We start from the raw sequence: 26,318 nt of genomic DNA, 5'->3' as shown, positions 1-26,318 counted from the left end.
GTGACTTAAGAGTCATTACCTAAAGAATGGTTTAGCAAGGGTCTTACTCGACCTTTGGGCATCATGTGATTTTCAATTAACTAACACTGAAAGGCTAGAGAAGACCTCTGGCCTGAGAGCAGGGCTGGTGACAAGGTCTGGCAAGGTCACTGTGCATATTGGTGCAAGGAAATTTGGCAGTGGCAGGAGCAGAACAGGTGCAGCCCTAGGCTGCCAGTGCTAGAGGAGGAAATTATTGCTGTTCTTGGGCACAAATGTGCTGGAGGAGGCAGCAGCTGAGAGACACAGTTCTGAGCAAGGGTGATGAGAAACCTGTGCAATAGCTTGTGGCTGGTAAGAGAAGGAGTGTTTGAAGCACTTGGTGTTGATAATGCCCAGATCCCAAGATTGCCTGAAAGCAGATGATTAGATACATCTATACCTTGACATTTGTGTAATGTCACATGGGTATTCACACCATGTTTGCAATGAAATAAAACAGGATTAGAACCTTGTTGTCACTCACTGCTTTATGTGGTATCTGTATCTCTCCTGTTCCACAAGAGTCAGGAGAAGTGTGAGCAATCGTATTCTAAGAGCTTTGGCCCATGGTCTCCTTGCGGTTATTTCATAAAAATAATTAGTAGTTGTGTTTTACTTGCAGGTTGGGATGTTTAAGATTCATCCTGAGATTCCAGAGTCAGCGTCTGCTGAAACAAAGGCCTTTATTTTGCTCTGTTTTGAACCTGATCCTAGTAAACGTGTTACAGCATCTGATTTGCTAAGAGATTCTTTCCTGAAGCAAGTGAACAAGGGCAAGAAAAGCAAGATTGCATTCAAGCCTTCAGGTAAGGAATCATCAGCCAAATCCAAGTCAACATCATCATTAACTGTTATATAAAAGATTGGAATCATTAAGCACTTTCTTTTACAAAGGACATTTGTGCCAGGAAAACAGCAGGAACTCAGCTATTGAAAATGTCTGTGATTTGTAATTACACATATTTAAATTTAATAATTCCCAGAAAATACAGTGCCTTGCTTATTTTGTATTTTGCTTGCTGAAACAAGGCCATTTTTCCTCTCCCCAGAAATAAATGCCTCATTTGTAGTGAATTAAAATTAGAAAAGTGACATTTGATGAAGACTTGCCAAAGCAGTTCTGCATTTTAGATTCGCAATTATATGGGCTTCAGAGGTTTCATGGAGTAGGTGTTTGGCACCTGAAAATGTGCATCTATTAGGTGTTTGGGTCAGCATTTTCAAACTTGATTAACATGGAAATTTGGCACAAAGGTGCTGAAGTACCTGTCTAGTGGGTTGTTTTGTTTTATCTGCATAGCCTGTTTCTTCTTCCTTCTCCCCCAAATGTATCAGCCACTTGCTCAGTGATAAGATAATGAACCTTAATATAGACCTGCCAAATGAATCATATGAAGGAACTGTCTGTTTCAAAACAGGGAAGGCCAGTGGTCTTTGTGCTTCTTTCCCCTGTCTGCACACACACACACACTCCCAATGCAAATTAAAGTGCTTCCTATTTGAGCTTTTCGCCTCTCAACAACTAACTTTTGAAAGAATGGAATTCTAAGGGGAAAAAGTAGCAGGGAATTTATACCATCTGGCTGAATTGGTTTCATCAAGGAAATGGGCATCACCCATTGTCCTGAGGGGCACTGAGAACTGAACTCCAGTCCCTGCAGTGACACTGGGATAACAGGAGAGCTCCTCCTGCTCAGCCAAGGTGGTGGCATTCAGGAGCTGTTGGCATGCTGTAGCCTTCTGCCCCACAGCAATCATACTCTCTTCTGGCCTTTCAGCTCGCTCTTGAGGATGTCTTCCTGGAAAAATTGCATGGCGTTAGAAAGCCTGGAGCTTGCCTTGTTAGCAGCCTCGGGAGCAACAGGCTCTTTGTCAAACATCAGGGGAGGTGCATCCCTCCCTCCTCCTGCCTTCCTCCTTCTCTTCCCCCACTCACTGATGAGGTTATGGAGCTCCTTCACGTGGCCCGAGGATCTCTGGTGCTGCAGGGAGTGAGCTTAGTGCTGGCCATGGACACGAGCAGAGTGGGAAAATGCTGTGAGAACTGTGCGTTGGATGAAGAGAGGGAATGGCACCTGGCTGCAACTGAGTGTGTGCTTCTCCATGCCAGAGCTGGGGACAGCTGTGCTGGCTGTGCAGCCGTCCCCAGGGGGAGTTTGGTGGCCCAAGGCAGGTCCTAGCCCAGCACTTACCACAGTCCCAGCTGCAGCAGTTCACCATCTTCTTCCTCTATTGTTTCCCTCACCTCAAATTTCTTCAGCTTTGTCCCCTCTTTCCATCCCATCCCTATCCCTTTTTTCTTTCCAGTAATAAAGGCAGCCCAGAACAAATCTCAGCCCTTACTCTTGGGACAGCAGCTCTCAATTTTCTGTCCTACTGAGATGCTTTGCGCCAGGTTTCACAAGGTGACATACATTGTTTCATTTCTGTGACTGTTTAACCTCAGCCATTTGGACATCAGTCGTGTCATGGAGTGTCAGAGCTTTCTGAACAGCTTCTAACTTCTAGCTCTCTTCCTCAACTCCAAGAATTTGTAGTGACAAGCATCAAAAACTTTTGTCATATTTTAGCTCCATGGGTATGTTCACCCTGGGTTGAGAGACCTTCTTTACCTTTCCTGCCATACTGCAAACTGGCAATCAGGATTACAGCAAGCTCTGAACATCTGGGGTTTTTTAATTTTTAATTTATTTTTCTTACTGTCGAGATGAGTTGGAAAGGGACAAGAGATTTCCTTGAGGCCGGTGCTGAGAGGGAGAGTCCTTGCTGAGGGCAGGAGCACATGGGAGTGAGGCAGATATCTTAGGTGTGGAGAGGGCAATTTGATGCCCATTAACACAGAGGTGAGGAGGGCAGGTGGTAGAGTGCTCTCTTAGAGATGGCTGTGGTGGAGCAGAAAATAAATCTCTTGGTTGGATTCAGGCTCTTTAAACTGTTTATATCCATTTGAGCCACTTTGTGGGACCAGCACCAAGGGGGATTGTGGGTATGTGTGCGAGAGGGTAACAAAATGGCATTTCCTGTGAGTATCTGCTGTCTTTGGGTTTAGCAGTTAACTTGTTAAACCTTTTATTGCTTATGCATACAATGATTTTGAGTTCTGTTACTGCTTTTTATCAACAAGGTTACTTCTCCTTCAGCCAGTTTGCAAAATGAGGTCTTGATATCAGTGAAGAGGATCACAGCTGTTCAAAGCATGTTGCCCTTTTTGGCCTAGTTCTGTCACACATTTTACCATGTCTGTTCCTAGATTATAATCGTAACACATCCCTCCCGCTGCCAATCCATGGGGAACAGGCTGGCAGTAGCAGCAGTGAGCACGGCTCTGTTTCACCAGACTCTGATGTGCAGCATGATGTGTTTTTTGAAAGGCCAAAGAGATCCATTTCAGAGATTCAGACAAAGCATCCCATTTCTCATTTACTAAGGTAAAATACTTGCTTCTCACTTGACACGCTTGAGGAATTGTGTGGATTTAATTCACATTTTATTTTATCTGAGGGCAATTTTTTCACGTAATGGTTAGGTAAGCAGGTGTGTTAATCAGTAAGTTGCATAGACAGATTACCAGTTAATGTAAATATTGTCTATATTTAATAATAAGCAATGATTCCTCTCCCTTAAGGTTTCCATGCACTTAGATACTTTCTTTCCTCCAGTGAGTAAATGTCAGTGGTCTTATTGAGTGGATATGGATTTAGGAGTTAAGTGAAGAGTTGACCCTTCCATGTACTCATGACAAAATGGGGGAAAGGGGAAGCAGGAATACAATTCTGCTTCTCCCAAACTACAAAGCAATACTTTCAAATGAGTATGTTACAGTGTGGATACAGAAAAAAATTAGTAGTTTCAGCTTTCCTCCCCAAAACTGACATTAATGCCAGTTCCTTATCAGGGGAAAATCAGCCGTGTGGATTTTGAGCCAGCAGAGGATCGGAGCTGCTGTAGTTTGAACTGAGTTTTTAAGCCCAGAAGTGTCCTTGCTCCCTTCTGGCTGTACTGGTGCCTTGCTAATGCTGAGGTCTCTCTTGTGCCTGTGCCGGGTGGTGGCCACAGCGTCCCTGATGAGGGCTCGGCCTCGGAGGACAGGAGTGCCTCACCTTCCGTGGAGGATAAGGATTCTGGGCTGTTCCTTCTGCGCAAGGACAGTGAACGCCGAGCAATCCTGTACAAAATCCTTAAGGAAGAACAGGATAAAGTTGCTTCCAATTTGCAGGAGTGTCTTGCACAGGTAATTTCACTTCAGCTTGCCTTTTCCCATGTCAAAGGAAAATAATGAGCCAAGTAGTATTATTTCTTGTCTGAAAACAAATAAATGAAGATGCTTGGATTGTTCCTTCTGACTGTCTTTAATCTCTGAGACCTGTAACTGTGTGAGCTGTTCGCTGTTGTGTGAATGGGTAGCAATCAACACTTCTGCTGTTAATGGGCTCTTGGTTTTATATGAGGGAGAGTTTTGGGCGTTTGATGTGGGGTTGTGGGGGGCTGAGGTTGGTAGGTTGGGTGGTTTTGATGTCTTCTCTTTTGTCTCTTAAGGTTATGGAGCTAGAACAACACATAGTAATAAGTATGTTCTGCTTTAAAAGTAGAGAACTGATTAATAATTTTTATTAAAACTTGTTAACTAGGTGCCAAGATCACAGTACATGAATCTTAAAAAAAGCTAAAGTAGATTTTCTGGAGAGGGGAAGGTTGAATGTGAAGGTTTAGGGACTGTAAAGAGGAGCAAGTCAATGCACAGCCAAACATTGCCACACACCTGTAACAGCCTTTTCTTCTTAATGTCTGCTTCTGATGTGCTTATCCCATCATTTATTCTTATTAAAGCTGTGGTTTTTCAGCTGGCTGTGCTCTCATAACAGGGAGCCAGCTGACTCCTGGTGTGGTGTCCCCAGCCAGCTGCTGACACTTGTGGCTCAGCTGTCAGGTCCTGCTGCTCCGTGGTCAGCTCTGCCCAGCCTGGGGTTTGCTGCTCCCCATGCTCCCTTCCCCTGGAAACTGCACCGTAGGGGCTCCTGTAGGGCTCTACAGACCCCAAACTCAGGCTGGGGAAGCAACTGGGGTAAATTTCTGCTCTGAGCTTAAACTGCAGAACAGCTGATAGCCTTACAAACAATTAAAATTCAGACTCAGAAATAATCAGAGCTCCAAATATTTTCCGCAATGAAGGATTATTTAGTAGCAGCAAGTCCAGGTTCAGTCTCTAGCTGTTTTGTAGCAGTGCTGTAATCATCTCTCTTCCATAATTTATGTAATAGTCCCTTTACCTTTCAATTACACAGGTTGTTCTTAGAGACACTTGGATGGCTTTAACTGTGGGGGTTATGGACTGCAAATCATAGAATGAACACTGGTGAATCATGGTGTCATTTTAGGCCTTTTTCTGACTTGGGATAAATGCATATATAAACATACTTTTTTTTTTCCTAAGGAAATCAAACATCTGCATGATTAGATGTAAATCCAGATTCAGCTTATTGAAAGGATAGCATCTAAAAAAGTGGATCTCTTAGCAACTCATTTTGCTGTTTTTATGGAGAAGAGCTGCCCTCTGCAGTACACTGCAGGAATGTGTAGATATAATCTGGAACCTCTTCCCTTTGTGACCGCCATAGTAGCAGTATTTTTTTGAAAATAGAAGTTACTCTTTAAATTTCCTTTTTTTTTTTAAGGAAAAGATAAAAACTAGAGACTTTGCAGAAACAAAAGTTCTGTGATTCTGTGCATCAATGTGAAATACGCATAAGCAAAGCTATGTAACCCTAAGAATATTGATGCTACTAAATAGATGTTTAATGACTCTGCGATTCGTTTGATATACATTCTCTATCTTTTCTCCAGAGCTCTGAAGAGCTGCAGCTTTCAGTGGACCACATCAAGCAGATTATTGGGATTTTAAGGGACTTCATACACTCTCCTGAGCAGAGAGTGATGGCTTCCACTATATCCAAGTTGAAAATGGATTTGGACTTCGACAGCACTTCCATCAATCAGATTCACCTGGTGCTGTTTGGATTCCAGGATGCGGTGAGTTCCTTTCCTGGTGCAGGGCAGAGGAGTTCTTCGAAGCATCACAGAATGGTTTAGGTTGGAAGAGACCTTAAAGGTCACCTATTTCCAACCCCTCTGCCATGGGTAGGGACACCTTCCACTACATCCGGTTGCTCCTGGACAAAGCTCACCCCCGGGATTCACAGCTTCCCCACTGTTACTCATTCCTCTCCCTTTTTGTACTGTTAGAAGGGTTGGAATGTCACAGTCTGGTTTGAAATGGTTTGAAAGCTGTAGCCTAAAACCATCAAATCTGTTGTTTAGACTTTGAAAGGTGGGAGGGTTTTAGTGCTACAAGCAGTTTTTATCTTATAAAGCTTACTATGGCTATTGGAAAACAAGATTCTCCTTCTTAAGATGTGAGCAAATGGTGTTTGCTGCTACTTTTACAGGTGAACAAAGTATTAAGAAATCACTTAATAAGACCCCATTGGATGTTTGCAATGGATAACATCATCCGCCGTGCAGTCCAAGCAGCAGTCACTATTCTTATTCCAGGTAAATCAAAGCAGCTGAAAATAATCCTTTTTTAAAAAAAAGGTTTTTCACATATCAAAGAGTTGTAGCAAATGTAACAGTTCAGATGTTTAATCTGTCAGCATGCCATTAACTGCACCCCATGTGCCACTCATCAAAGGCATGGGGTCAGAGTGTTGAAGAGAAAGAAGTGTTGCTCTGGAGGATTAATGCTGTACTTGCAGTACAAAAGCACATAATGAGGAGATAACCAGTGGTTCTGCACCCCCAGTGTGGTTGAACCATGACAAAAAAAGGCAAATTAAATTCAGTCCAAGGTGGAGATTTTCTGGTAAGAAAAAAATTTAATCTGTGCATATCAATGAGATCCAGGGTGGGTAACACTGCAGAGGTCTGGTTATGCATTCTGAAAAATTATTGAGCTGTGGAACAGATGTGTAGAAGGGAATGCATTAATATGAGGAGAGGATGATTCTGGCCCACAGATGGACAATAGAAAAAAATACCAGGAGGAGGAAGATAAATGTTTACGAACTGTCTAAGAATGAGTTAAGCTGGAAATGTGCAAGTAGTTTTGTAACTCTTTAAAATGCTGAACCCCCCTTCCAGAACAGGAATGTTCTGAGAGTCTTAGTGACAGTAAGCCTTTTCAGTCCAAAGTTGCCACAGCATTTAAAGCCAAATTGGCCAATTTTTTTAGGACCTTTTATGAGAGAAATAGAAACTGTTCTTTGGTAATAAGGGTGGCCACCTGCAGCAAGTTCTGAGAACTGTGGCTAGAAATACTCCCTGGAGAAGAGGGATGCTTTGTACACTCTTTGGCCCAGGGCATTAGGGAAAACCACCCATTTTTATTTTTATTTTTTACTATTTAGGAAAAATGCAAGCTTTCAGGAGTTTCTCCTTAAAATATTTTATTAACTGTCTTACTACTCATCTCATGGTATTTGTCCCTGCCACAGCTGTGACCTACAGCTCTACCTCTGCTGGTGCACTGCTCATTCTAGAATCAATGCCAGAGAATCTGTGCTCCAGGTCACACAAGGCTTCACTACCCCACTGCTCAGTGCTGCAATAAAGCACATTATGCAAACAGCCTCCCCCACCCACAGTAATGATGAACAAACTGCATGACCTCTAAAGACAGAATTATCAAAAAAATCTTGTTCTTCCCCTCTTTCCTTTTACCAGAGCTTCGCACTCACTTTGAGCCAGCATCAGAAACTGAAGGTGGGGACAAGGACACTGATGAAGTGGAGGAGAGTTTCCAGCCCTCGGAACAAAATGGGGCTGAGGATGCTGCCATCACCTCAGGGGTCAGCACCCTCAGTTCTGTGGTGTCACATGAGCCTCAGCAGCAGCTCAGCCAGGAGCTGGGCAGACTTAAACACAACACCTTAAGGTAACCCTCCTGTAAAGACTCTGGATGTATGTTCAGGCAGTCTTTGAAAAGCTCTCAGACCTTGCTTTCTACACTGATGGGTACATACTTACTCATAGTATTGCTCACCTATTGCCTTGTAATGAAGTCTTCCAGGAACACAAATGGATTTGGAACACACTGGTAGAGTACAGTCTGGCAACTGAACATCCTTCAGTACAGCTTTTGTTTCTGTGTAATTAATCTTTTAATTTCAGAATGTCACATTGGATTTCTACTGTAAAGTAATTAGGTTTGTGCAACTGTGCCAGTTTCCTTCCTACTCCTTGGATGCCTCCTGACTCAGTGTCAGTGCCTCAAAGCTGTTCCTGCAAGGAAAGGCCAGGGCAGCTCTGTTGTGGTTATGGGACAGGCTGCTCACAAATGAGCACCAGAAGAGCTCAGCAGTCCTACCCTGTTTCTCATGGGTTACATGTGTAGGCTGCTGCCAGGGTGTTAACAGCTGAAGTTCCCATTCTTCTTTATGGATGTGATGTAAATCCGGGATCAGAAAGCCCCTGGTAAAACATCAGTGTTACATTGTTCAGTAATAAATTACAGTATAAAGGCAGCAACTCTGCCCAGGGAGGCTGCAAAACAGTAGGAACAGAATTTATGAGCTATTTACTAAATTCTGCAGGTGAAAGCTTTCAAGTGGCACCCCTGAGTCTCTGACAGCCAAAATGAAAACTCTAAGCCATTAGAGATGTTACTTATGACAGTACCTCACAAATGCCTCTGTCCTGTGGTACTCATTAAAAATGGTATTTTTTTCGGTTAGATTTATTCTCAGTGTGGTTGTGTTTGATCTCTCTTACATGCTACAAGCCTTTTGGAAAACCTCATTCAGAAGGAGAAAGAGTATCAGACCCTCTTACGACAATCTCTGGAGGAGAAGACTCAGGAACTACACTTGCTTCAATTAAAACTTAAACCCAAAGGTATGAGGAGATACTGCAGAATTAAGAAACTGCAGTTACACAAGAATATAAGGGATCATGTGTTTGTTGAAAGGATGCAAAACCATACTGCTTAAGCTTCAATTACCTGAAAACAACCCCTTTTGCCTTGGTTTTGAGGTGTATTAACCTTTGTTTTCTGTTAAAGATTCCCAGTGGTCTCCAGCAACTTTTAGAGGTAATGCAGACCCTGAGCTCATGAACTGGCTGAAACAACAAGGTGCAGACTTGGATACCATTAGGAGGGTAAAAAATAGAATTGGATTTAAAAAAACCCCATTATTTTGGTCATAATTAGCAGATTGAAATCAATGAATATTTATTTATGAATAAATTTGCCTTTTAGTTTGCTGAAGAAGATTATACACTAAGTGCTGTCCTTAATGATATCACCAAAGACGACTTGTGGTATCTTCAGCTGCGGTAAGAAAGTACTTTTAAGTTCATTGTTAAGAGCTTAATTAAACATATTTTGTTAAAAACCTTTTAAAGTTTGGCTATTCAAATAGGTCAGTGATAGTTCAGAGGCAACTGCTGTCAGTTTCATCCCAGATTTTCTGATAATGGTTTTCACATCTTAACTGATAAAACTACACTGAGGATGCTTTGAGCCATCTGTTTTGGCATTTATCAAGGTTGAGACCTATTTCTGCACGCTTCATGATGAAGTAATCACATGGAAAACAGGCGTAAAGAACTAATTTTTCCTACCCATTGATTGAGTCCTTTATCATCACTCTGTTAAGCCCTGGCTGACCTGGAAGAAGTTTCAGCTATAACCATAAAACAGTGCAGTTTGCTATGTAATGTCATAACTGGTCTAGCCTTGGGATTTCTAGGTTTTGCTCACGTTAAGGCAATGGACACGAGGGAGTTTTCCCTAACTGTTCTCCATTTCCCTTCATGCAGGGGTGGCCTTCGCTGCAGAATCTGGAATGCAATCTTAAACCACCGACAAACGTCTGGCAGGACCTCAGCACAGGTCAACGCTTTGGAAGAACACGGAGTGGGAATAAGCAAATGAAATACATTCCCAGCAGTTAAATTATTAGATGTATATATTGGTATGTACAGTGGCCTTGCAGGTTTTGCACAGTTACGTAGCTTGTGTGACCAGTGAATAGCAACAGCTTTTAAGTCAGTGTCAATGCATTTATTTATGACATGACTAATGCATACAATGCCTGTCACTGTAATACAAAACATTAGCTGAGAAAAAACCCACCTGAATTGGCTTCAGCATTGTGAAAACTGTGAACTTAAAATGTGTTACAGTTCTGCTGGCTGATGGTTTGACCAGGGAGGGGATATGCTAGAGCATGTCACCTTGTTGTAGATGGATTTATACAGCTTTTTGTATTAAAGCTACTCTCGCTGAACTACTGAGAAAAGCCTGGTGTGATGTTTTCAATTAGTGACTTCTTTGCAGCAAAACCAGAGCATATAAATGGCATTTTTGGTGGGTTTTCTGGGAAAGCATTCACAACGAAACAAAGCAAACAGACCATTAGAGAAAGGTTGGTAAAGTTTAATTTTTTTTTCTTTTTACACTGTACATAACACATACAGCAATTCAAAGAAAGTCAGTAAAGCAAATATATAGCACTTTAAATAAACCACTTTCTCTTGACTTAGCTTCTTCTGAAACAACATTCAGCATGTTTAAGAAATTCCATACTCAGATGGATTTCCTTACAAGTTTCCTCTTTTGAAAGAGCTTTTAAATAAGCTTGAGTTCTTTATTATAGTTCCTGTAAATGCATTCACTTATTCTTAAGAATAAGTTACACCAATAAAAAGGGCTTTAGCTGACAGACTTGTACTTTATCCACTGGTTTGGGCCACGCACTTCAAAGGGTGGCTCATTGAAGTAGATGTGGTGACCCAGTTCTTCCAGTGGGGGCTCTGGGTCAGTGGTAGCAAACTGAGCAGCTTCCTCGATCTCCTTCCTTACTGCCACATCAATTTCCTAAGCCAGAAATGGATGCTTATTAGAAGACAGAAAAACCATCATAATTTTGAATTTAAATGCTATGATTAGGTATCAGTCAGAATTAGTTAATACTGACTAGAAATATAAAATTAAAAACCTATAAAACTCCTTCCCTACTAAACTACAGTATTTTGGGTAGTACCAGTACCTTACTGACAGATGAGCATGACCCCACTGAGCCTTTGTATTTTCTATTCTGGTTATGTGAAATACTGTGTCAGTGCCTTTTTTTTTATTTTTTACACAGTTGACTCATTACAACATTTGCTTAGAGGGTTCCTGACTCCTTCACTGAGATTGTTCACTATTGGTAACTTCCCTTTCCAAGACTCACCCCCTTCCTAGGGAGTCAAGAAAGCCCAGGTAATTCTGATTTCTACCTGTTAGCAAATGCCATCCCCAGCCTTACTCAGCACCCAAAAGCAAAAGGCCTATCCAGCAGAACACAACTTCAGCAGTTGGTCTGCAACAAAACTTCACCTATAAAAGTGATGTTAAAGCAATCCTTTTAAGAACTTTAAAGACAGAGCACGGCCTGCAATGTGCTTTCTGGAGATCATCAGGGTGTGACTGCTCAAGAGCTTCCTAAGCAACTAAAACCATACCTTTAGTTCTTCAACGCTAGCAAGGTTGTTGTTGACCATTCTGTCCTTCAGCAAAGTAATGGGATCACTTTTGCTTCTCACTTCCTGAATTTCTTCTCTAGTACGATAGCTAGGAACAAGATAGGCAAAGACATGAACCCTGGAGCAGAGGTGAGGTTCTGGACAGAGCTCACTTTTAGAAAAAGGTGTGTCCAAAGAGTTGTCAGGGATACAATGAAAACAGAACATTCATCACCCAAAGGATAGCACAGCAACAAGCAGAGTCCTTCGGAGATCTGCCAAGTGAGCAGAAGTAGCTCCAGACTCAAGGGAAAGGGGAGCAAACCCAGCCTGAGACAGTTACTCTGAGTGCCCGTATTTCCTCCTTCCCCATCCCACCCAGGGAGGGAGCTACATGACTTGCACATGCTTCCAATTCACTGCAAGTTTCCAATGAAGAGCTCGGATACACCTTTACTTCCTGCAGACAAATTCAGCTTCATCACTTGATGCAACGCCTGAGTCTCTCTGGCACCTGGATGTTTGTATTTTTAGGAAGTGGTGTTCCTGTAATTTTACCTAACAGGATTTTAATCCTCTTTTAAAAACCCCAGAGAAGCATGATGCTTTTCAGCCAAACCTTCATTAGGACACACCAGAAGGTCACACTGAAAGCAGAACTCATTAACAGAGAGCACAGAAGTTTAACTGATTTTGTGCTTTTTCTAAACCCACATCTTTTAATTCTGCAAGTAAAACCAAGTGTGTTACATGGCCACAGATGATGAGTGACCAGGCTGCTCATAGCGATTTCACTGAAACCTTCAAATGCATCTGACAACTGATTTCAACACTGAATTTCACAGTTTAATCTCTTAGAATCTGACCATCAATACTTACTTCTTTTCAGTGAAAAAAGAAAGAAGAATGAACGTGACAGTACCTTATTCCAGGGTCACTCATACTGTGGCCATGGTAACGATATGTCTGTAACTCCATCACAAGAGGGCCCTTAAAATGGAAAGCAATACAGGCAGTGTTACCACCACAAGTGACCAGCTTGCTACAGCAGCAACTATTTGCTAGAGGTTAATTGCACCAGTGATCAATTATTTTAATGTTTTTTTCGCAGTTTAATTTATATAACATTAGCACATACAATTTCATTCAGTAAAATGAAACCTAATTCTTTTTAAATGAAAGCATGTGCTGATATTGTAAGCATTTATTATCAGATTCTTACTGAGCAGCATTAAACATTTTCCTCCCTTCCAATGTCATTCCACCCTTATTCAGAGTATTTGAAATTACCTGTTGTTTCTCACAGAACCTTCATTACTCAAGTATTAAAAATCTTCAAAGCTAGTGTTATTATATTTAGGTGAAAAACACTAACACTGACTCACTAAACTTTTAATTCACTTTTCGTTCCTTGTAAACATAGAATGATTATTACTTTCCTTGATGCCTCCCCTAACTAATCACAAAGAACACAACTGCCTGACAGTCGGAACACCCTTCACAACAGAATGGTAGAAATGGGAAAAAATGCCAGTATAAATAATATATTAAGTGTTTGGTTAAAACAAATTGAGGAACTACTTATGCAGCAATAGCTTTTAAGAATTCCACCCATGGAGAAGGAATGCCAGTTACAGGCTTACCTTTCCAGCTCTACAGTACTCAGCTGCAAACTTTACTGCTTCTCGGACACAGAGAATATCCATGCCATCCACCTGGTAATGAGAAAAGACATGTTAAGGCAAAAAAATGCCAGCCTCCAAACTTCCACTCTCAGTATTTCCACAAGTGGAATAGAATTCAGCTTCAAGTACATATATGTAAAAATAAAAGAGATACATATCTATGCACTGTGTAGGTGTGTGCACACACATTCCCCCTCAAAAAAAAGCTGTACTCACCCTGAGCCCTGGAATGAAGTATCCTCTTTTGTAGTAGTCAGTACTGGCTGCAGCTCTTTCAACTGATGTTCCCATTCCATACCGATTGTTCTCACAGATAAAAATACAGGGCAACTTCCATAAGGCAGCCATGTTGTATGTTTCAAATATCTGGCCCTGAAAGAAAAAGAGTTAAGTTACATCTCATCAGGGAGCTCAGCCTTCAAACATTAGGCTCTACTAAAAATCCTTCAGTTGCAGATGTCTAGAAATTTTAATACTAAAAGTGATCTGAAATTAGCCATTTGCTACTGCTCCAAAGAAATAAAAGAAGCTGCACTATATAAAGTAACTTTCATTGCAACTAGTAGATGCAACTTAAGTTTCATCACAACTGAAGTTTACAGAACTTAATTTTTAAGCCTGGATCAGTATCTGTGTTAGGGTAGCACAAAACCTTCCACTCAAGTATTTCAGCAACAGTCGTAAAAAACTTGACAATTGATTAATCTGACAGGATGCTGCTACAGCAAAGTTTGACTGCAGTGACTGCATCAGCCTTGTTGCTCTGAGTCAAATTTAAGGAAAACCATGAACTGAGATCTCGACCTGTGCTTCGGAAGTGTGGAACCATCAATGGTACACTCTAAACAACCAACTGCTTATCTGGCTTACTGTCTCAGCTGATAACATGAAGAGACTGGCTGGAATGTCAATAGTAAGTGCCTCTGCCAGAATGCTCTGTCCTCTTCTCTGTCTTCAGAAACCTGATTTACACATTTCTCCCTATCCAGCAGCACTGTCATCTTCACTGCCACCATTCATAGCCCTCCTTACAGCACAGACACTTCAGTGTCCCACTTAGGTGAGCTGTGCATAACTGGAAAGAGGGTAAAGAGTAAGTGGAAACCCCTCCTCCCAAGACTTGTGTACCATTCACATAATTAACCATTAGCCTCACTCAGTCCCTGAGTATCCAGAGTGTTCCAGACCAGAAGGAGCCTATAAGCTTTCCCTCCACTACACTGACATGGCCCAAGTTCAAAACAGGGGTGGGGAAGGACAGATGTTTACACTGGTGCAAAATATGATAAAAAATTGCAAGCACGTGCTACATTCCTGATATATAAAGAGCACCTAGCAATTACTTTAAATGTTCATCTGAATCACCTGTCTGAGGACTACAGAGTTCTTGGAACACATCCCTACTCAAACACCTAAGACAACTCAAATAAGAGGTGGCAGTGTCCAAATCTGCCTGGCCACCTCCATGGAGTTCATCAATGTTGCCTGGGTTGCAGGTACATGGGGAGGGCAAAATGTGCTCTCCCATTCCTAGGAGTAAAGGCAGAGCTCACAGAGCACAGCAGGAAAATCGATTCCCCCCAGCCATCCTTTACCTGATTGGCTGCACCATCCCCATACAAGGCCAGACAGACTTCGTTTTTCTCAAAGTATTTACAGGCCAGTGCAATCCCGGCTCCAAGAGGAACCTGCCACAGAGTACAGGACAAAACAACATTTTAGAACAACATTTAAAGGAGTTGAAGATAGGCAGCCTGTGAACTTTAAGGAGACATTTAGGCTGTTAAGAGACCTGCCCAACAAACAAGTTATTAACCCACCCACTTCCCTTTGTTACAAATGGTATTACAGTCAAAATATAAACATTAACTGTATTCTCAATGAGATTCATTTTTGCTACAGTTTACAAATTGGTGAGCATACCAGAATAAGACGTAACAGCCACAGAGCAATGGTATCTGCATACAAGTTCACATTCACACCATAAAAACTGAGAGGAGACACTGGCAACAGGACATGAGCTAAATTCAGCTTGTGCTTTAAAACAGATGTATATACCTGAGCACCAACAATACCATTGCCACCATAAAAGTTTTTGGTATACATATGCATTGATCCTCCTTTTCCCTTTGCACAGCCTCCTTTTCGACCTGAAACATGAATAACAAGCAATTTATTTTTTTTGGAGGAAAAATACTATACAAATGGAAACATCTTATTCAGTTCCTAAAGGTCATAACATTAAGACCATGTCTTTGTCATTAGATCTGTGTGGAGTTAGGACATGATGGCCCCTCTCATACAAGCTTACAGTTAAATATCTCAGAAAAGAAATAAGGGGGGAAAAGAGAGAACAATAATGAAAGCATAATTCCAGAAGTACAGATGAGATTAAGAAGAAATTTTAAAACCAATCAAAAGTTTCAGTGTCCTACTATACAAGAGCACTTTCAGATAAATATGGTAATTTTTTTACAGACAACACGGTCTCATATACGTAATCTGCAAGAAGCATACTATTAGTTTTGGCTTCTGCAAGAAAGGTAATAATGTTCCAAGTTAGTTGCAATAATTTAGATTTGTCTTCCCTTTGACAATAATCACAAGTAAAAATTACCAACAGGACACTGAAAAAAACCCAACAACTACTAGCTCCCCATTCCACCCTAGTAGAAACTTAAGTGACCCAGCCCAGCTTTATTCAAGGTGTAGTTTGAAGACAACCAGTGATCCATGAAGCATTACAACAAACCCTATTTAAATGAGCCCATCTAAGAACACAATTTCTCATCAGCCCATTCCATTTCCTATTCTCATCTGTCATGTTACTATTCATAGAGGACTGTATTTTATTTCTAACAAGCACAGCTTCTCTGGTTGGTTTCTTTGCATTAGCCTTGGTGTTTATTTTAGAAGTGGGTCTCCTTCTGAAATTTGTACTCCTCTTTCTTAATTTATAGTAGATCATTTTTATTATTGATATTTCTCATACCTTTCCTATGTTTGTGACTTAGTTTTGTGGGAACTGTTACAGATTCTGCCAGATGGGGCCAAAGAAAAAAAAAGTCTAATTTTAAGAAAAATAATGTTATGAGTAAGTGTAATTTACCTCTAGTACACTCTCTCCACTTTTTATACAATCATTTCTTGTATTTTAGAATGTATTTAAGAACTCCTGATTAACCAGCGTTACTTTTTGCTACACTTTCTACTTTTCTAGAACACAAACCCATTTCTCATGTAATCGTCATAGGTTAGCATAGCTACAGAAGTGATTCTCTTGCAAAGAGGTGCTTACAGCTTCCTCTATGACCTGACAGAACCTATCAACTAGCTAGTTAGAATACTGGCAACTTTTTAAGCTGCTTAAGGAGCTTGACACGCCTCTGTGATCCACATTTAAGAATGAACAAACCCCGGGAAAGCTCTCTTGCCTTCCAGCTTTTGGACAGGTAGCGGTGGGGGGGGCCTGGAGGCGACCCAGTGGGGCTGGGCCGGGCCTTGCTTGGCCGTGGCACGGCCCTGTTCCATCGTCGGCCCCCCCACAGCCCTGCTCCGTGCAGGCAATGCCCGGCAAAGCTCATGTGACCAACAGCGATAAGCGAATTCCAGCTGCAAGGCCCGGGTGAGATTAACCCTTTTAGTGCTGTAAGTTTTCTCCAGAACAGATGAAGCCTGCAGACATCAATCCTCTCCCGAGTCAATGCCATAAAGACACCCAAGTCAATGAAGAAGGAAGAGCTGAAACCCTGAGGGAGGAGAAAGAGGAGATGCTTCGAGCTTAGAAGTTGAAATTCTGTTGTAAAGCTATGGTGGTGATGGACTATGATATATCAGAGTACTCATTGTAATTTCATGAAAGCATGGTGGGTTGAATCGTTCAAACTGTGTTTGTGAGCAAAAGCACCTGTGCTGGAGTAAGCAAATGACAGTAGCTGTAATTTGATGAGGACCCTTGCTCTCAGGAGGAGGGGGAGGGCCTCTATTCCTAGAGATGAAGATGCTCCCAGAGACAGGTGAAGAGAACCTTTGTTTCTGAGCAGCTCAACCTTAAAATGGTACCCCAGTAGCTCAAGATTGAACCCTCAAAAGCAGTTGTGGGGAAAGCTGTAAGTCGAGGGAAGGGACTCTCACATGTGAGCAGAGAACCAACCCGGGCGCCTGTCTTGCTGTGACACTGAAGCCATGAGAGAACTGCTTCTTGTGGAGATGTCTCTGTAGCATGAGCAAGAGAGACTCCTCTCCCTAAGTGAACTGGAAAAGATTATTATAGAGGTGGTAAACTGACTGAAAATCTCAAGGGTTGTCTTTTTACATGGTCAGTGGGAGAAGGGAGGAAGGTGGGGGGAGGAGAAGTGTTCTGAGGGTTTAGTCTGACCTTTTTCCCCTTTCTTTTAGGTCTGTTAATAAACTTTTTTATATTCTTTTAAGTTTTGTGCCTGCTTTGTTTTCTCCTAATTCTTATCTCACAGAAAGAGAATAAGTAAGTAATGGATGGATATTTTGAACCAAACCACTACACTAAATTGGCGTTTCTGCCTGGTTTACGAACTGAACCCGCTACATCCTGAAAAGTCCTTTTTTATAGCTTGTTTCCTATAGGATCTTATCTACTGGTCTTATTCTGGGTGACTCTGCTTCCTTCTCATTCAAAGGTTTTTTAATTCTGTCATTTCCTGGTCATTTTAACTCAAGCTGTCCTTCAGTTTGGCATTTGTAGTCAAGATCTTTCTTTGCAAGAATGGGCTCTAGCAGCACTTCTCTCTAGGAACTTTCCCCAAGTGTCATTTTCTGTAACAACAGCCTCTCTACTGCAGTCACTCATTCCCAATTGAAAGAGCCCCAAAAAAGTCAAGCACCATGTTATAGAAAATTATGCGTGTCATGAAATGAAATAAAGAAAAAAACCCCCACCACATTATCACTCATTTGTAGCTTCAGGGCCAATAGTCGGCTTCAGTTATGGCAATCTCTGCATTTACTTTCTGACTTACCAGTATCCAGTGACACTTGGCAAACCAGTCATCCACTAGATTCTGGGCTTTTGTGCACGTTATTGATATGCACTCTTAGGACACACAATTCTTAGTTTACGAAACCTTTACAATACCTCTTCTCTAACTCCAAAACATGCTTTCCTATATTAACATTGCAAGCATGCAGATTCTCAGATCAAGTCTTTATTATACCAGTGATTCATAAAGGCCTTCAAGCTCCTCGCTCATTTTTCACTTCTGGCATCTGTTCATAGATCTCATAAGAGTTCATCAGGCTGATCTTCTCTTCCCTGCTCCATCCTCAACCCTATTGTGCACAGCCATCTCTCCTTTCTGCAAAATCTCTGTCTCAATTATCATTAAATATTCTTGTTACAGTCAAATTTTCCCAAACCATTCAGTTTATTATTATAGGCAATGTTTACCAGTTTTCCTAAGACTTCACCAGTGTAATTCTGAAAATCCAGGCTTGTCTCCTAGGAAAGGTAATGCCCTGTCCCACTGAGATCAAATGCCTACCATCAGCAAGTTCAAAATTGCTGCAGCACAACAAATACAGCATATGGTATCAAGAAAAATCTTATGAATTTGTGCTTTAGAAGGACCAGCACTTAAATACTCCTTATTTGTTATTTTTCTAAGTAAAATTGGCTGCATCATAAAATTAAAACTCTGATTTATTTGGCTATGTCACTAAAGTGCTTCTGAAGGCCCACTGTACTTTGTGCATCAACATCACCTTGAATTTGAGCAAAGAATTCTGCCACAAGCACAGCAGCAAGTGAATCCTGACTCCACAGAGCACAAACCTGTGAGTTCTGCGAGAATCTCCCGGACAGGCACTCCTCGGGTGTAGGTAAAGCCGTGGGCTCTGTACGCTGTTATCACATGGTCTGTGGGCTTTATGGCAGCCTCAATCCCCACACAGCAAGCCTCCTGTTACAAAGGACAAGGAAGCTTAGCCATGAAGAAAAACACACAATTCCCTCAGTCAGCAGCGTGGACACTGCTGATCCGACATGTAACAAATACCAGCAGGTAACAGGAAGAGCACACATACAGGATGTATCCTAAGGGTTGGTGACAGGTCTGGAGATACAACAGCCTTGGGCTCTAAATTCCAACCTGACTGACCAGCAAAGGCACATGGGAGGGGACCAGAATCTGCAAAAATCTGAAGAATTTCCCTCCCCCCCCCACCCCCAGTGAAGTATCTCAACAATCACAATCCAAAACCATCAGGGGATAATGGTCAGACAGCCAAGTCTCAGTACGTTCACGAAGTTTCTTCTCCTGGCTGTTGCTTCATAGTGGGCACATGATCCATGAGATACAGAAAAAAAAACCATCAGTGAAACCTGAAGAGGAAAATGCAGGCCTTCAAATGTGGTTCATTCCTCACATTCAGCTGATCTTCAGCTGCACTGTGCCCTTCCCTGTCTTTGTGTCCCTCCTCCTGCCTCCTCTCCATCCCTTTCCTTCTCTCACAATGTACACAGATACTCCGTTTTACATTCTCCACTCTAATAAAATCCCTACATTAAATAAGGTAAGACAATATGAAACCTCCTGGCCACAAATTCTTACCTGACCATCATATAAGTGGCAGAAGCCACGAATAATCTTCTGCTTGTAGAGCTGGTCAGACTTGAGCTCCATGCGCCGGATGGTCTGCATGGTCTTGTAGTAGTGGAGCCCCTCCTCTCGAGTCAACACTGCCGTGGTGCTCGGCCCTTCCTCCAGCCGATGGAGATCACATTTCTGCAACGTTAAACAAGTCATTATCTCCTGAAAATTATTCATCCTATTTAAGAATATTACTTAATTTTTTTTTATCTGCCATTTTCAAATTCACAGTGTAACTCCTTTTAAAAAAGAAAGCCAGCAAAAGCTAAATTCAGAGGTCAGAACAACTGCAAGGTTTGTGCACTCTTTCAAAAGTCAGGGAAATAAAACCCTTGCTTTTAATAAAGACGGATTTCCACTCACAAAATAAAGCCTAGTTATTCCTACAAGCAGAAGATGAACTAAAGTCCTCAGAAAATACAGAAAAAAGCAACTTCCATGGTTGTTGCATGGCAAATACTTGGTAAGGACTACAGAGGCTTACTGAAGAGATAAGAAAGATTCAGTTTCCTCTGTAAAATGGTTTGTACGATTTGGCCCTAAAACTGGCCCTCACCTCTGCTACACCCACTTCTAACAAGCAGTAACAAACCACTGCTCCACCAGCCACGCTGCCAGTCAGATGTGTGCAGCACAATTCCCTCCCCAAACCATGGACCCTACTGGGGGAGGGCTGATTTTAGGCACTCATACTAAATAAATAAATTAATAAACAAAATTTAAAATAAAATAATAATGAACAAACAGTAAGTTCAGTGGAAGAGACCAAACAAATTACTGTCAGTGCAGATTAAATGGCCAAAATACTTCTATATAGGTTAACGACAGTTTATATCAAAGCAAAAGTCTCTCCAAAGCAAATCCACTGACACCTACATGAACTGGATATAACACCTGGGCACACTACCCAAGACCACTCTGCTTCAAAGTTCACAGAACAACAGAAACTCTTGAGTCTTGTCATCAACACAGGACCAAACATTAAACCTTGTATCTACTCAAAAAAAGACTTTTCATATAAAGACACATTCCTTCCCTTCCATCTGTGAAACAATTTTTGTACATTACAGGCACAGACAAACTGAGAGGGTGGAAAACAACCCAAATTACTTCATTCAGATTTTCTTTCATTAGTTCCTGAATGAAACACCAGCACAAAGGCTATTGCCAATAGAAACATCACTTCTTCCTAAGACCCAGCCACAGTGGAAAGCTGACAGAATGTAACACACATTTTCTGAGCAGCACCAAGTCAAACATTGAAAGGATGCCGTATTTTTTCCTCAAAAACCCACACGGATCTCAATCAGCTGCATGTTTGGGATAGGCTGCAAACACCTAATTGTTTTAAAAGCAGTAAGGAAACATCAGAACAGAACAGAAAAGGTTCTTTAGCTCCTGACTCTGTTCTCACAGCTGCATTGCAGTATCACAGCTGCAAAAAATCTAACTTCACATTCTTAAGAAACAAGTAACGTTACTACACACTGCCAAACACAGTACTTCCAGCTGCACTTAGTAATCAGGTCAGATAGTGAGGGTTTGGTTCTGGAAATTCAAACCATATTTTCTAACTGAAAGAGATATGGGGACCAGTCCATCAGGTTAAGATCTGTGACAAATGCTTACACAGAATGCCAGTATTAAGTGTTCTTCTTTACCTTAACCTCAAACGTAGCTTCACTTGCAAAGTCTCCATAGTTACGTGATGCTACCATCACTCGAGAGGCCTTTAAAAAAAGACAAAATCAAAGCATGAGCAATACTTAAATGTAATTAACAAGTAAAAGTATGTGAATTTTCAAGTAATTCCTAAAAGTACTCCCAAACTGAAATAACTTACGAATTAGAATCACCAGTGGCATATCCCGTAAGACTAGGGAACTTTTATTCTGTATGTCAATGTTAAAGTCTCTTAAAACCCAGCATTTAAAATTAAGATTAGAAAAAGAGAATTAAAATTTGTAATATCCTTGATTATCTAAAATAAATCCAGTAAGTTTCAAAACTTTTGACACTGAAGAGCGTCAAAACCACAAAAAATAATTGTTTATCCCTTCACACACCAGGCTGACAATATGAGGAGAGACAGCCAATGCAGACTTTGATTGCTGATTCTTTGTGCTGACTGGAATTTTGCCTTGATAGAACAAAGAAAACCCCTAAAACCAATCAACCAAAAAGAATCCAGCAGATATCTGAAATATGAACTACTCTCACTCTTTCTTTTCGCTAGGAAGGCAAGTTAGGGAGATTCAAAGCCATAACAGTGAAGAGAGAGAGCATCATTTCAGTAACAGCATGGCCACTACTTAAAAATGATGTGGAAACACAGAAAGTACCTGAGGATACATGAAACACAGAACAGAAAGGGTGGCATGGTAGGGGAGAGATAAGAAGGATGTTTAAAAATACATTGCTGGTCCCTCTTAAAGAATGAACACAGGCTATTGACTAATGAATGGTGGTGACTTTAGATGACTTTAGCAAGTTCCACTGCAGCACCAGACAGGATGGGCCCGTCTCCATGCATGCGCTGTGGCCACAGCATAAGGAACACACTACATCTTTAGTGGCAAGACTGTACTGCTAATTAAGTTACACAAAACTCCAGCAGCTCCTTCAGCCAGGGAATTCTCATACATTTAGCTGAAGGTACATTCCATCAGAATTTTGAGTATGTCCAGGCCACCATCTCCAAAAAAGGTCTGACACATGTGAAGCTTGGGAGAAAATTCTCAACCCATCCTGGTTACCTCCTCTGTTGCACATCTGACTTACTAGTAACAATGCCCCCATTCATCCTGCCCTGTTATCATATTAAATATTTAGATTTTAATTTAAACCAGGTTTCTACACTATTTACCACAATGCATCAGCATTATTGGTGAAGAAAAGCTGTTTTACTTCTAGAGCTGGAAATAAATCCACAGTTTGGATTCACAGTATCATGGAATGGCCAGGGTTGGGAGGGATCTCTTTAGGCCACCTGGTTAAATCCCCTGCCCTGAATAGGCCATAAAAGCAACACTGAGGAGTATGAACAAAAGTCCTGATACATGGGCAGTACACCTATCAAAAGTAAACCCTGACAAGACTGGTTGAGGCCTTACCTCACTAATGGCTCCCTAGGTTAGCAGCATTTGGAAGGAAAAAAAAAGAAGAAAAAAAGAGTAAGTAGCTGTACCAAACAATTAGGAGAGGAGAGTTCAGCAAATTATTATTCAGCTAGAACAGAACACTACAAGTGGTAGTTTCCATACATGGAAATACACTCTGGAAAATGCTCAAAGCATATATGGGATACTGCTTTATGGCTTAAGTCTACTTTTATTAGTTTGGTAATTTATGCCTTCACTACAGAGGCACAGGAACAATTCAAGACAAATATTTACATATTTGGTAAGCAGTAGAGGATCCCAAAATCTTCATTGAGATATCCAAACTAGATCTAGTTTGGCATTCCAGGAAAATGCAGTATCTCCAAGCAGGCCAAGTTCTGGACGAATTTTAGGCACCCATATTTGCAAAATTTAATCTAGATATTTTATTTGTGAATTAGGAAATACTCCTAGATATGCAGCCCCAAGAAGAGCTTCCAGTAAATGTTCTCCCTTGTGTTGCTCCTATGGATCCAGACATCCACAAGCAGTGAACGCCAGGGTGAGAGCTGCCTCAGAAACGGGGGTACAGCAACACATCTGCTCTCTATGGCAAAAAGGCAGCTGATTTCCAGTTACCAAAAGTACCTTTAACTCTGGTCTTGCCAAGAGGTTTTTTCAGCAGGGTTAATTTTTCCTCATGGCCACAGTCCATTACAGTGGAATAAGCAGAATGAAGTGGTAATAGTACGATTTTTCACACAAGAGAGATAAAATACGACAAATGACACAAACTAATGACAAAAAAATAACAAGCTTTGAAAGAAAACTCATGCAGAGATGGAAAGGGGCTGTTGGCTGAGCAAAGGGAGGTCAAGCAGCTCAGTCAGACGCTGAACTCCAACCGGGCCGAGCAGATCCCTCTGAGGGACCTGACCCGACATCGATCAAAGCCCTGCGCCATTACGGCTTTATAAAACGAACTCCCGCACACGGCGACCATTTCACTGTCGCTCGGGATCGCCACGCAGAATGGGCGGGGGGAGGGGGGGGGGAAACCCCCTAAGTTTGGGTGTTTTTCTTTAATTTTTCTTCAGTTTTTCTCTTTTGCCGCCGGTGCCAAGTTCCCGGGCAGTTCCCGCCCTCTGTCCCGGGCTGTTCCCGGAGCTCCGCCCGTGCCCCGCGCGCTCCTCCCACACCGCACACGGCGGGGCGCGCGCCACCCCCGGCCAGCCCCGCGCCCCGGCCGCGCAGACACCGGCACCGGCCGCACTCCCCGGCCGTACTCACCGTCCTGCCGGCGGCCGCTGGGCCCTGCAGCAACCGGGAGAGCGCGGCCAGCAGCATCTTGCGCATGGAGCGGGAAGAGTCGGCAGCGCCTGGCGCAGGGTCCCCGTCCTCGGCTCTCCTTCAGCCGCCGCCGCCTCGGCCGCGACCGCCGCGCGTCCTGCGTCCCCGCGCCCTGCGCGCATGCGCGGGCCTGCGCTGCGGCGCGCCCTTGGGCAGCGCCCCCTGCTGGGCGCCAGAGCCATAATGTCATTAAAGGTCATTAAATATGGGAAAGATCGAATTTCCTCACAAAACCTCGGAGTGCGGCATGCGCGCAGGGCTTCCTGCGTGTCTTGTGCAGTCTAGACATTAGGAAGAATTTTGGACATTAGAAGGAATTTCTTCACAGAAGGGGCGATTAGGCACTGAAATGGGCTGCCCAGGGGTCTGGTGGAGTCACCGTACCTGGAGGTGTTTAAGGAAAGACTGGACATGGCACTCACTGCCGTGGTCCAGCTGACACAGTGGTGCCGGGTCATGGGTTGGGCTCGATGATATCAGAGGTCCTTTCCAACCTCCTTGATACTGTGACTCAGGTTTGAGTGTTTAATGTGCTGCTACGCGAGAGCTGATCTGTGTGAGCGCATTCCCTGATTTTTAAATGCATAAAGTAAGTCTTGAAACGGTTTCCTTTTAACGTCACACGCGTCCATCCCTGGGGAAATACAAAGCAAAGTTAAGATTTAACAGAATATTGACTCCTCTCACCGTATCGCACCCGCTGATCTCCAGCCAGCCTCCCCTTCTCCTGCCGCCGGCTCCAGGGCACGCTCGGGTTGGGTTCTGTGGAACGCCCGATCCGGGTGAGCCGCCCGCGCTGCTGTCCTGGCTCCCCGCCTGGCCCTGGGCTCCCTCCCCCGCTCTGCTCCTCTGGGCTGTGCTGACATCAGCATAACCCTGCGGATGGACACGGATGGGATACAGCTGATCTTGTGCACTTCTCCCCTGTCTCCCACTAAAAGTATCCAGAAAGTAAATCCTGTTCACCTGTTGGCATCACAAATGCTTGTGTCTGCTGAGTCCTGCAGGGTGCACAAAGCTCAAGTGCAGCACAAGTGATAAATGTTTAAGGCATAATTTCCACTGAGAACGTGCCCCTCAAACTACTCCCTCACCTCCATTAGAGAGGACTGGAAGTGCCATCTGTTTCCAAAACACAGCCTCATCTGGATGCCCACTGTACTGTTCACCTCTTTCTTTGGCTTCTCCCCCGTTCCATTAATAAGGACACTCGTGGCTAACGTGATTTCCTCCTCACCTTGTCTGTAACACAGAGTAGGAAGAGAGGTAGCCATCTCTTATCTCATAAAGACATTGTGAAGAAGCCTAACTTTCATGCATTTGGTTAGTTCTTGCTTAGAAAAACAAACCCAGGCTTGGTATCAGCTTGCTGGAGGACTGAAATTTAACCAAACTTTCTTCGGCTTCAAGTACTGGTGAAAGTGAAGGGCACTGGCAGTGCTCAGCATCCTACCTTTGTGCTGCTGCCCTGTAGGTTCCTTGACATATGCTGTGCCTTTACATAGGCTGGGATGTAGAAAAGAAGCAAAATAATGCTACTGCTTTTCACATCTAAGAAAAAAATCTGAAACTTTTATCACTTTTGCAATCATGAAATCCATCCGGGAGTAGCTGGATAGTGCTGTTTTCAGTGTCCTGGAGGATAAAGCAGATCTTGCTAACACAGTGGTAAAGGCAAGTCTCTACAAGAGCATCTTGTGGAATCTTTCTTGGCACACAACTTTTTGGAAATTTGAATTTTGCAAATCAGCTCTACACTACTAAGCAGATTTAGGCTTCGTTCATGAAGCAACAATAGCAGCAACAGCAGCTGACCTCCAAGAGAATAAAGGGCAAAGTGAAAAATTGATCAGTTGTCTCAGAAGGCATTTTTCCTAGGGTGTCTTTAGTCTGCAGCGCTTCACTGCTTGGAAAGCAAATACAGACTTGCTGGAGATGTTCTGCAGGTAGGGAGTGGCTCTGCAACTAAAGAAAACATTATCCTGAAGGTCTGCATGTGATTTTCCCCAGGGCTTCCAAGGTGCTGTGACACC

At 42.5% G+C, this 26,318-nt stretch overlaps 2 protein-coding genes across 5 annotated transcripts in view; one reads left to right on the top strand and one right to left on the bottom strand.

Annotated features, from left to right (window-relative positions):
• The window catches only part of MAP3K15 (mitogen-activated protein kinase kinase kinase 15), an 85,228-nt gene extending 74,896 nt beyond the window's left edge, over positions 1-10,332 (top strand). For 2 of the 3 annotated variants that reach the window (XM_082278503.1, XM_082278502.1), the window contains 10 exons: positions 644-827; positions 3,272-3,449; positions 4,078-4,252; positions 5,863-6,048; positions 6,465-6,570; positions 7,741-7,951; positions 8,798-8,910; positions 9,077-9,174; positions 9,275-9,351; positions 9,838-10,332. In XM_082278503.1, coding sequence (XP_082134629.1) covers positions 644-827; positions 3,272-3,449; positions 4,078-4,252; positions 5,863-6,048; positions 6,465-6,570; positions 7,741-7,951; positions 8,798-8,910; positions 9,077-9,174; positions 9,275-9,351; positions 9,838-9,952 — 1,443 coding nt within the window. In that variant the 3' untranslated portion in view covers positions 9,953-10,332. The remainder of the gene's footprint in view (positions 1-643; positions 828-3,271; positions 3,450-4,077; positions 4,253-5,862; positions 6,049-6,464; positions 6,571-7,740; positions 7,952-8,797; positions 8,911-9,076; positions 9,175-9,274; positions 9,352-9,837) is intronic. The other variant, XM_082278504.1, reaches the window with a different exon arrangement.
• A 108-nt stretch (positions 10,333-10,440) lies between these two features.
• On the bottom strand, positions 10,441-24,411 carry PDHA1 (pyruvate dehydrogenase E1 subunit alpha 1). Of its 2 annotated transcripts, XM_082278506.1 has the most exons (12): positions 24,226-24,411; positions 22,948-22,962; positions 21,496-21,564; positions 19,796-19,969; positions 19,018-19,144; positions 15,270-15,361; positions 14,807-14,899; positions 13,428-13,583; positions 13,170-13,241; positions 12,449-12,516; positions 11,527-11,635; positions 10,441-10,897 (listed from the first exon to the last, which is right to left on the bottom strand). In XM_082278506.1, the coding sequence occupies exons 1-12, from the start codon at positions 24,289-24,291 to the stop codon at positions 10,733-10,735; spliced, it is 1,206 nt and encodes a 401-aa protein (XP_082134632.1). In that variant the 5' UTR covers positions 24,292-24,411; the 3' UTR covers positions 10,441-10,732. The 2 variants fall into 2 exon arrangements, with proteins under 2 accessions (XP_082134632.1, XP_082134633.1); XM_082278507.1 differs by lacking the exon at positions 22,948-22,962.
• Positions 24,412-26,318: the final 1,907 nt, after the last annotated feature.

Source organism: Coloeus monedula (assembly GCF_965178545.1).
Source record: "Coloeus monedula genome assembly, chromosome: 3".
In the NCBI taxonomy this organism is placed as follows: domain Eukaryota; kingdom Metazoa; phylum Chordata; class Aves; order Passeriformes; family Corvidae; genus Coloeus; species Coloeus monedula.
Note: the sequence above shows the minus strand (reverse complement) of the source record. Positions and strands in the feature narration are given on the sequence as shown.